This window comes from Hibiscus syriacus, unplaced genomic scaffold, assembly GCF_006381635.1.
Source record: "Hibiscus syriacus cultivar Baekdansim isolate YM2019G1 unplaced genomic scaffold, ASM638163v2 tig00110174_pilon, whole genome shotgun sequence".
NCBI classification, from domain to species: domain Eukaryota; kingdom Viridiplantae; phylum Streptophyta; class Magnoliopsida; order Malvales; family Malvaceae; genus Hibiscus; species Hibiscus syriacus.
Window position 1 is genome coordinate 3,572,525 of NW_024062612.1, and position 12,479 is coordinate 3,585,003.

The following is a 12,479-nucleotide window of genomic DNA, read 5'->3' on the forward strand; positions in this document are numbered from 1 at the left end:
TTTTCTTCTCCACCTAATGTTTTATTACTTATTGGTTAGTCTTTCTTTTCCACATGTAGACCTATTATCGGTTATTTCCTATTGGTTTAAAACTTTTCCCAATAGGAGTCCACGTGACTTCGACTCAAGATGAATGTTGGGTTGTATATGTGTTCAGCATGTATATGTGAAATTTGGTTTTGGAGTTTTTCCATATATTTGGAGAATCATACTCCTTACCATATCTAAATATGTATGGAAAAAAGTATAAACCATTAATACATTACAGAAAATGAATAAGTGCAATAACATTGGAGTTAAGGTAATTCAGATGGTGCAAAGGATATGTATTCTGTAGTCCAGCCGAGGGAACAGATACTGAGCATATTGACAAGTTAAATTGAATGATCAATTCAAATAAAAGAAGGTAAATTTTTACACAAACTCTTACACCAAATAATGCATCAAAAGTTTCCACGATTGAAATACTAAATTTCGAGTACAGGAAGTTAAAACAAAAAGAGTTATGCAGGACTTGCCATTTTTAAAGTAGCAAGACTAACCAAATTGAAATGAAGTACAATACATGAAACTAGTTCTTTGGTATGTTCTTCCCAACAATCTTAGCCGGGGTTATACGTAGCAGATTTCCAGGCTTACCAGGGACAACACCTTTGATCATCACGACTCAAAGCTCATTGTCGATTTTCACAATCTTGAGCTTTCTGATCTTTCTTTTGCTTCCTCCCATTCTGCCAGGCATTTTCTTCCCCTTGTACACACGACCAGGTGTTGTTCCAGCACCAATAGACCCCAATACTCTGTGACTCTTAGAACCATGAGAAATTTGACCTCTTTTAAAATTATGACGCTTTATTCCACCTGTGTAAAAATTGGGGCAAAAATCATGCCTGTTATTACATTCCACCAATAGGGAATTTGAATTGCCAAACCAATAAGACCCACATTATGGCAAAGGAAGCTAAAGCTTTCAAAGAAAAACCCTAGAATTCCATATCAAGATGATAAAATAATATGAAATGAGCAAAGAACATACTTAGAAGAGAAGATACCAACCAAAAACACAGAGTTCGAATAATATGTGTATGTATGCATGTAACATCAATAAAAAAGAAAAAGAATACACCCATTTTTGAACTTTGCAATTTGACCAACATGAAATTGAAGTCTGTGACACCAGCATATATTCATGATGAAGCAGTGAACCACACAATTAATTCACTTCAACTTACATATAAGCATTATATGTTCATTCATCAACACCTTCAATAATGCTAAAATCAAGCAATCTACCATCAATTGATCACCTTCAAAATGCAATACATAAATAAAATCTAACCTTGAAATCCTTTCCCAATAGTGGTCCCAGAGACATCAACAAGATCACCTTTCTTGAAAATCTCCTCAACAGCTAACTTCTGACCAGTCTCAAACTCCTCCACACTTTGCAACCTAAATTCCTGCAATTTCCTCATGGGAATAACACCAGCTTTCCCCAAATGGCCCAACTCAGTCTTCGTCAGCTTCTTATCTCTAACTCTCCTGTACTCAACTTGAACAACATCATAATCATCGGTAACCGATGTCTTAACTTGGGTCACTATATTTCCTTCTCTGAAACCTACGACAGTCACCGGAACAACTGTTCCATCGGTTTCAAAGTAACTCATCATTCCAAGCTTTGTGCCCATCACTCCAATGCATGCTTTCGTACTCATTGAGACTATATGCGAAGAAGACCTCTTCTGGGTAGTTTTGAAGGCAACCGAAAATTGGGTTTTTGTGGGTTTTGAGAGAAAAGAAGATTTGAGGGATAATGGAGGAGACTTTTGGCAGCAAATATGAACAAAGGACTGCGAACCGAGAGTGCACAACTGGAGGCTAGAGCGGTGGAGCATGAGGAAGGAAGAGTGGCTTTGCAAAGGGATTTTAATTTTGGGAATTCCAATTTTGAGCCATAACCAAGTCAAAGAAGAAGAAGATTTTAGACAGAGATATTTTAGACAAGGGGATGGGAATAATGAAATAACTAAGGGAGATGGGGATAGATATTCTAGGGAAAGTAGAGTAAAAAATCAGTGTTGGTCTTAATATTTTCCTGCCACTTGGTAGTATAACTGATCCAAACGTGAGGATATTTCTCCGGGAAAAAAACATTCATCCCAGGAATGAATTATATTCTGAACCAAACGGGGTCTAAGTTGTGGATTTAATACCCATTATGAGTAAAAAAATCCCTCCTCTAAATATGAATGGTTAAAAAATATAGTTTATTAATAAAATTAATATTGTATGTTAATTTATCTTTTTAAAATTTAACAATTAATTTAAAATAAAAGGTCCAGGTATTAATTTATATGTTTTTTCCAAGTTTGTATTGTAACGAATAAATTACTGGATCTTGCAGGCCCAAACTTGATAATTGGACCGACAGGACCAGGTTAATTAAGCAAGAAAATTTATTCATCCTGCTTAAATATTCGGTCTAATTATGCTTTTGATCATTGCAGTCTGCATATATTTGAAGTTTAATTCCTCAACTCCTTTGATTAATTGGATTCATTGTATCTATAGAGCCAGCAAACAAATTATCTTGATTTATTTGGTGAGGAAATAGAGGCTGTGCTTTTAACCACTTTCTTTAGTTTGAACTCTTTTATGCCTTTCATCATTTTTTTTTTGTTTCGGTGAATTGTTTTATTTTTCCAAATGTTACATCTTTTGTTTGAATAGTTTTTTTAATTCATTTATGGCAAAAAATAAACAGCCTAATATTCGTATTTGGTGCAATTATATTATGGGCTCATGGCTCTTGGCAGCCAAGTATACAACTATGTAGGTATTTTTGGCCCAATACGGTAAACAAAATAATTATTTAGTTCAATAGGACACATTGTAGTTTATTGTAGGATCACATTTGCTTACACTGGAACTCGACACTTCGAGGTAATAAATTTCGTTGGAAATAATTTTTAAATCGATGTATGAATATTTAATTATTTTTTTCTCAAAACTCGTCACGTCGTGGTGACGAGCGTCATTAAAATAAATATATTTATCATTTTTTTCATTATAATTTTTTCTCTAAAAAAAAATAATGAACTCGTCACGTCAAGGTGACGAGTTCCAACTGTCATACTAATATTTTATTTAGTTCAAAGTATTAAATACTCTGAGGTTTTATTTAGTTCGAATAATTAAATGGTGTGAAGGGACATTGTAATAAATTTTTTAATAGATAAAAATAACATTACATTAAGAAGATAAAAATAATAAAATTAACACATTACGTTAATGACATAAAAACAACAAAATCAACTTGGCTGAACAATATGGCCCCTTGCCAATAAAAATAATCTCTTTATACATATATTGTTTTATTTTTTAATAGACTTAATTATAAAATAATTGTTAAAACTATAGTGTTTTTTATGAATAGACGTTCAAACTTTTTTTTTGAATAATCCAGGTGTCTAACGTTACAAACGTTACCACTTTTGGTGCCCAGTCCATAAACATTGTTAAATTTCTCTGTTGAGTGACAAGTGTCACATTCTAGAAAATTTTTAAAAAATATTTAAAATTGAAAAAATTAAAATTATATATTTAAAAAACACAAAATTTTGAAATAACCAAAAACTGTGAAAACCGTTATTTCAACCCCTAAAACCACGTCGATTACCGCCCTTTATCGTCAATGAAACTCTACCCGACCGTAATTCCCCCACGATTAATAACCATATGAAACCGCGACCAAACGATGACCAATCAACGTTTTGTACCAGACAAACCCTAGGCCGAAAATTGTGACCCCTCGCAATCTCAACGATCAATCGACGGCAACCATGGCGGCGTATGACTAGGAAGATGGTATGGACTACGTCGATAGCGGTAGTCGTAGTCAGAAAGGGTGACGAGTTAGGATTTTTTTAATGATTAGGGCTTTAGAATTTTTAGGGATTTTTGGGTTTTTTGTAATTTAAGAGGAATTATGGTTTTTTTTTATAAATATAATATATTTTTTTAAAATTTTAAATTATCAAAATATGACACGTGTCACGTAACGGAGAAAATTAACAGGAATTATAACTTGAGCACCTAAAGTGGTAACGTTTGTAACGTTAGACACCTGGATTATTCATAAAAAGTTTGGGCACCTAATCGTGAAAAACGTTATAATTTGGGTACTTATTTTTATAGTTAAGCCTTTTTAATATGAAATGAAAAAAATAGTTCTGCTAAGTTGAATTTGAAATTTAATATAATTAAAATTAAAAGTAAAGTACATAAAATGGTCCCCTGATTATAGATTATTACTTTTTTTAGTTCCTGACAATTAAAAGTTATAAGATAGTCCCTTGATTATAGGTGAAGACACTAAATTTCATCAGTTTTAAATAACGTTATTTCGTATAATAATTTCTAACCACATTACATAATATACATACTTACATATTTTTTTTTATGTTTGTGTACATGCCCTTTACAAATAAAATAATAATAAATGGCCCAAGTACAGGTGGCCCAGATCCAACATTGCACCCAACGCCTCAACATCCCAAGGCACTTGACCAGTAGGCTAGGGTTTCCAGAAACCCTAGCGCCGTTCTCCCCTTCAACTCCCCATGGCTGCACGTTTCTTATCTCCAACAAATCCGAATTCTCCGGCGCAAGACTCTCGGCCATCAATCAGAAGCCATCCACAACCAACAAACAACCAAGCAACCAAGTTAGACTAGGAATCAAACACTTAGATCCTAGGCTATAAATAAGACATGTAATCCATGCATTGAGGGGGTTTTTTTTTACACAGTGGGATATACAAATACACGCAAGGCACAGTGAAATACTCGAAAGATCTAAACTTTTGTACTGGTTTTCGAAGCTAAATAAAAAGGTAAAAATGTTACCTCGTTCGTTTCTTTGTTTCGCTTGCATGTTGTTTCTCTTTGGATTTTGAGCGTGAAGAGAGCCGATGAACATTAGGAACCAAGATCTTCTTCTATAGATCTATGGCTCCTCGAGGCTCGGTTTTAAAAAGTATTTCGATTTTTAAAACATTGAGACATAGGGCTTTCAGAAAAACCAATTTTTTTTGGGTTTTGCCGCCGATGAACGGTGGCCGCCGCCGTTCAACGACGGCGGCGAGGCGGTGTATGGTTACCGGATTCTGGAAACCCGCCGTGTTCTTCATATATGGAGAACAGGTGAGAGAGAAATGAAATGGGAGGGGAGGGCTTTGGCTTTCTGAAGAGTAAATGAAAGTTTTCTTAAAAAATTTTAACATATATATCAGGCCCGTGGAACCATCGACCCGACCCAATAACACGTGTGACCCGCGTGTTTCTGAAGGAAATGGGGTAAACTACGTTTTTGGTCCCTCTGCGTTTCTTAAAGGCCGATTTTGACTCCCGATCAATTTACATCATTTTTTTTGTTTCGACATTTGGTCATCAATTCTGTTTTCATTTCAATTTAGCCCGTATCATTATATATACATATTTAATTTCATTTTTCTTATTATTTATTATTTTTCTTATTTTTTTCGTCTTCATTATTATCGTTTTTAGTATTCTAATATATATATATATATATATCTATATATACATTTTGTATTTATCTTATTATTTCTTTACTTTTTTATTATTATATTTATTTTCATTATTTAGTTTTTCTATTATTATTATTATATATATTTTTCCTCCCTCTCATATTTAGCTATTATATATATGGTATTAATATTATTATATGTTTTTATTAATTTTATTTATTTTACTTTGTACGCTATTATTTTACATTTTTCTTATATATACATATGTACATTTTATTTAACCCTTATTATTTCACATTTGTATATATTATTTTATTTCACTTTTATTATGCTTTCCTATTTCTTCATTCTTTCATTTTTTTTACCTTATCATATGTTGTCATACTTGTCTTCGTTCTTATTTCCTTCATGTTCTATATCTCCATGTCGATTATGTTACTTTTAGTGTATCATTTATTGTTATTTTGTTCTTCATTTCGTTTTCTTTATTTTTCAATTTTAATTTATCTTCATCACCTTTTCCAATACACATGTTGACTCTTAAAAGGTTCGCTTTCAAATTAATCAATTTTAAGTAGTCGAGATCATTATTTTATCGTTTAATTTAAACTTATAATTTTCTTAATCAAAGACAACTGGAAATTACGTAGTACCGAAAGGGCAGTTCAAGGGTGCTAATCCTTCCTTGACTGTAACCGACTCCCGAACCCGATATATCTTTGGAAAGATGCAGATCAGGTAAATTATAAGGTATCCGGTCAACCCATTTATTTTTAAATAAATGATCGGTGGCGACTCTAACCCAATTATTCAAGTCGAAGCCCAATTCCGGGGCCCAACCGAAAGACGGTTACGACAATAGGGTGTCGCTTTGTTGAGTCCCTCGACTATTAAAAGTTACAAAATAATCACTCAACTATTCATATATTCCAAACTCATCTATTAGCATTATTGATCAACCGAATAACGCCAAGAGGGGGAAGTGGCCTTTTAAGAATTTTGGTGGAAGCCATCGAAAAATAAAATTTTACACAACGATTTAGAGTGGTTCGACTTTTTCAATCAAAAGTCTACATCCACTACCTTAGCATACACACTAAGGATTTCTCAAATCCACTAGATTTGCTTACCTTTCAGGACAAGGTGTAACATTACAACAACCCATAAGGTTTATACCCCAAAACATTGTTTACACTCTTTCTACAAGAGGAATTGCAAATAAAAATAAACAAATAGAAAATCTCACAAGGCAAATATGTTTTCACTAATTAAACTCTCACCCAAATCACACTTAAGAAAAATAAACAATGAATCTCACAAGTGTGTTTTCAACAAAGAATTTGACAAATAAAGTACAAAGGAATACTTTGAAGTTAGTAGGTTGGTTCAATATGTTTCTTGTTGACCATGAGAAGTTTTAACCTTTAATTTATATCTTCTCCATTAATTTTAGCTGTTTAGAGTCGTTGGGGATCATTATAGTCATTACATACAACATCAAAAAAACATTTAATGCTCAAAGGATTAATCATTTGGTGAAAGTGATAGATATTTTTTTCAAATAATTAGACCGATGCAAGAAATAAATTGATCTCGAGGGATCGATTCCAAACCTACTGGAATCCAAGGGATTGATCATTTTTCAAGGGGATCTACCATTTGGTCAAATGGATCAATTCTTTTTCTAAGGGACCGATCATTTGAGCTTAAAAAGCTTGGAAACTCGACTTTAAAGCACGAAAATGATTGAGTATGTTTTTAAAAAGGTTCGACTAAGTTGGAAAACATTTTACAATATAATTTTCAAGCTAATTTAGACTTTGAATTATTTTTGATAATTTTTTATAAATCCAATTAAGTCCAAAATCAATTTTACAAATTATTGTTATATCAAAATCTTAATTCAACAATCTCACCCTTTTGTATATAACAAAACTCTTTGAAAAATTATTTTTAAAAAATGCTCCCCCTTAGAAAAATAATAAAAGGATTTATAAATTTAAAAAAATTAAGCTCTAATTTTAATTTGAAAAATATTTTTCATTTCATTTTACACTCACTTCTCCCCATTATTTTTGTTATATAAAAAAAATAATTCAACAATGTTAGTATTATATAACAAACGACATAAAGTAATAAAAATAAAGCTAGAAAAAATTAAACATATATGGAGAATTATATATGAAGCATCAAAGTACTTTAATATAATAATAAATCCATACAAAACATAAAGTACTGAAGTCATAAAAATTCAAATAACCAAATAAAAAAATTCAAATACCAAATAAACATCAAAGATCCAAATAACATAAATGTAACAAAGTCAAATGAAATGAAAATGATGTGATATACATGCATAAACTAAGATGGTGATGAAGAAGGAAATGAAAATCCGTCAAGCTAACACTGGATCGCTCGATCCTCATCGATCATACGAGTCTCAATAGTATCTTGATGACAATCGCATCTAAACGAGAGTTGACATGGGCTCAGAGAGAATCAAAAGACTGAAGCATTATCTCTTTAAAACCTCAAAAGAAATCCGTAAGAGGTGTCAGGTCTACATGAGTCGCTCTCTCGGGCTCCTCGCTAACGTCGTCGTTATAAGCCTCTTCCATGAGCTCATCTCCGTCGTGGTTATCATCTATATATTCTCTGTGGTGATTACAGACCCAATACATGAATCCCTCGGGCTCCTTCGTATAGCCGATCTTCGCCATGGTGTCGCGACCAATGATCCTCTCATTAAAAGGGTAAGTGTTGGGCTTGTAAGAAGTGTCGACGTCAAGAAGCTCAAACAAGTGACTGAGATACATTCCATAGACAAGGCTCGGTCGAGCCTTTTATTTAATGACACTAACGACATCGTTGAAGATCATACTTGCGACTATGTTGAGAGACAATGAGATAAAATAAACGATCATTAAGGGAGAAAAAGGTGGTTCTATTATTTAGAATGTGCATATTGGGAGGAAAATACCCTTTTCATTGTCATCGCATGCGAGAGGAAGGTCAAAAGATTGGGAGATGAAGTCGACAATAATAGTGACAAGATGACCCATAAGATATGAAACAATGGTCTGACAAGTAGCATATGACACATGAGCATTCAAGTAAAAAGCTCGAACTAAAGTGTGATAAGTGGGACCGTGAAAGTTGAGAAAAGTGAAAAGTTTAATATCCCTTAAATTTTACTCGTAAGGAAACCCCAATTTGTTTAAAAATTCAAAATCAAATTTTCAGGTTTCCTTAATAGGTTGATATGCAAAGAACGAATCAAAAAGCTCACGAGCTTTAGTGTTTCAAAATCTTTGGTCAATCCAAGAATCAATTTGACTCGTGGATTGTCCCTTTGAATCCATGGTCTTTCTCTCAGACATTTAAAAAAATTATAAAATTTAAGTTTAGGCCAAAAGAGATGTTTGAAAGATGTTAACAGTGATTTTAGTAAGAATTAAAACTGAAATTTGGCCAAAAAATAGTGTATGGCTAAATGGTTTAAGGATGGTTTTTGGTTGGGGATTTTTATCGAACATTTTGTTGTTGTTAGATAAAAATTTGGAATTTGTGAAAAATTGATCAATGGGTAATACTCCAACTCCAAAACAATGATATAACAATTAAAAATTTGTTCACTAACCATTTAAATCAACCCAATTTTGTCGAATTTAAAAAATTGAAAAAGTTAAGATTTTTAAAAAATCTTACCAAAAGATGTTGATTCCTTCAAAACAATGAAATATTTGTTGAAAGAATGTTTGAAGGATGAATTTCGCACAACGACCCCTTGAAAAATAGATTTGGATAGAAGGATTTGATGAAGTTTAAATATTTGGGGTTTTTGGTTCACAATAGGCTTACAAGGAAGAAATACGCATGAAATAGCCTTTAAAACAGTTCCCCATACGATTTTGGCCTAAAGGGATCGATAATTTTTATGGAAAAATGCATTTTTATTCCAAGGACCAAAATAGATAAAACTAGACTTGAATTTGATGCAATCCAAGTCATATTATTGATATAAAATTAGTTTTAATGACTTAGAAGATACTAAATATGCATGAATGTCATCTTGAAACATCAAATTATGCAAACTTGTATTATTGATCAATTTAGTCCATAATTTACACAAATAAGGTCCAAATCAAGTCACACAAAAATACAATGGCTCTAAAGATCTTATACATGCATATTTTTAATTTTGCTAATTTAAACAACATTTTCTAAAAAAATAACATATACGATCAATATAAAGCGTAAAGAACATGATTTCTCAACAACAGTCAGATATTGCAAATTTAAGGCCAAAATCATCATCATAAGCATAGAAGGCCATAAAATTGTAACTTATGCAATAATAACTCCCTTTAACTGATTGCAATTAAGCACTATGTGGGGACACACAATCATGCATATAAACATATAAAATCACATAATTAATATGAAATTGCATGAAATTTAAACATTTTACTCCTTGAATCAATGTTGGTTTGTTAGGTTTCCCTTTCTTCATGTGTCATTTCTTTGTGTGTTTAGAGCTTCCAAAATTATTGTCATTGCTCACTATTTGCTCCAACATACCTACAAGAGACATTTACTTGATTTTTGGTACCCAAATTGCTTTGGGTCCTTGAGTGTTAGTTTCAATGCCCCTAGTTGCTTTAGGAACCCATAATTGTCTAATTTTATAAAATTTTCTTTTCTTTATAGGACAAGTATTATAATTATGACCATGATAATGTCATTGTGAACATTTTTCCGTTATTGATTTTGATGAATTGTTAGAAATAATTTATTTTTCTTTTCTTAAAATTTCAAGCTTGTTTTTCAAATCAAGCTTTTCTTTTTCAAATTACACAAGTTTTATTTTTGAAAATCTAATTCCTATTTTAAGATTTCATTTTGATTTTTAAAATCCAATTTTGACTTTAAAATATAATCATTTTCAATTTTAAAATTAGAAATTATTTTCTTATATTTGGAATTCATGGTCTCAAATTCCAAAATCAATTCATCATAAGCATCGTGTAACCATCAAAAGAATATGAATTTAATTCATTTGAGTTAGAAGATAATTTGAATCTTCTTGAATGGCCATGAGGCAAATGTTGACTACTTCATCATCCTCATCATCAGTGAACTCTTCATCACTCCATGTAGCCATAAAAATCTTCTTATTTATCTTGCTTGATCCCTTCTTCCTCAATAGAGGACAATCATACTTGACATGCCCTAATTTTTTTTATAATTATAGTATATAATGGGATTTTTCTCCTTTCTTGATTCATGCTTCTTTTCTTTTTCTTTAGATGACATGAATCGCTTAAATTTCTTAAAAAGCTTGACCATCTCTTCATCTTTTTCATCCATCTCTTTACTATAATTTACTTAATCTTCATTGGTTGACTTGAAAGCTATGCCAACATCCTTTTTCTTTTTGTCCTTTTTCCTTCTTCCTTTTCTTCTTTCTTTTGAAGCCTCATCTCATGAGTGAGTAATGATCTAATGAGCTCATCGAGGGTGTACAACTCAAAATCCTTGGCTTCTTCGATGGTGGTTATTTTTCCTTCCCAAGACGTGGGCAATGAGGCAAACATCTTTCACACTACTTCTTAAATAGGATAGACCTTTCCAAATTTTATCAATTCATTGATTATTGAAGTGAACCGATTGAACATCGTATTTATGTCTTCAACGAGCTTCATCTTGAAGTTCTCGTAATTAAAAGTGATAATGCCAATCTTGGACTTCTTGACTTGAGTTGTTCCTTCATGAATGACTTCAAGCTTGTCCCAAATATCTTTAGCATTAGAGCATAACAACATTTTACTATACTCATCGGGGCTAAGTGCACAAAATAGAATGTGTATGGCTTTGGCATTTAGTTGAGCTAACTTTCTATCATCGTTGGTCCATTCTGACTTATTTCTTGGAGGACTAGGTGAACTATCAATGATAACATCCCAAATCGAGTAATAGGTAGCTTGAACGAACAACATCATCCTATTATTCCAATAAGAATAATTTGCACTATTGAAGTATGGTGGTCTTGTAATGGATTGAGAGTCTTCAACATTATAAGAGTCGAAAGTTGAAGACATCTTCATAAGTTGATAAAATAAGTTGATAGAGCTCTTCTAGGATCTTCACAAGGTTATTAAAACGTCGATTATGACCCACTATGGTACCAATTATTAGCTTTATACATTAATCGAATAACACAAGGAGGGGGTGAATTGACCTTTTAAGATTTTTGGTGGAAGTAATCGAAAAATAAAATTTTGCACAACAATTTAGAGTGGTTCGACTTTCTCAATCAGAGTCTACATTCGCTACCTTAGCATCCACCCTAAATATTTCTCAAATCCACTAGATTTACTTACCTTTGAGGACAAGGTGTAACCTTACAACAACCCACAAGGTTTATACCCTAAAACATTATTTACACTCTTTCCACAAGAGGAATTACAAAAAAGAAAACAAAGAGAAAACCTTACAAGGCAAATGTGTTTGCATTAATTAAGCTCTCAACCAAATCACACTTGAGCAAAATCTATAATGAAGCTCACAAGTTTATTTTCAACAAAGATTTTGACAAATTACGCATAAAGGATTACTTTGAAGTTGGTAGGTTGGTTCAATATGTTTCTTGTTAACCTTGGGAAGCGTAAACCTTCACTTTATACTTTCTCCATTAGTTCTAGCTATTTGGAGTCATTGGGGATCATTATAGTCGTTACCTACAACAAAAAATAACATTACATTTAATCCACAAGGGATCAATCATTTTTCAAATAATTCAACCGTTGCAAGAAATGAATCGATCTTTTAAGGGAAATGATATATCATTTTCATCGAGGAATCGATCCTTTTTGTAAATAGATCGAACCTTTGGTCAAAGGGATCAATCCTTTTGCTAAGGGATCAA

The 12,479-nt window shown here is 32.3% G+C and overlaps 1 protein-coding gene across 1 annotated transcript; it reads right to left on the bottom strand.

The window, feature by feature from the left end:
* Positions 1 to 439: 439 nt before the first annotated feature.
* Positions 440 to 1,733, bottom strand: LOC120216815 (50S ribosomal protein L3-1, chloroplastic-like). Its single transcript, XM_039214124.1, has 2 exons — positions 1,340 to 1,733; positions 440 to 861 (listed from the first exon to the last, which is right to left on the bottom strand). Exons 1-2 carry the CDS (start codon positions 1,716 to 1,718, stop codon positions 668 to 670), a joined length of 573 nt encoding a protein of 190 aa, XP_039070055.1. The 5' UTR covers positions 1,719 to 1,733; the 3' UTR covers positions 440 to 667.
* Between the last annotated feature and the right edge of the window lie 10,746 nt (positions 1,734 to 12,479).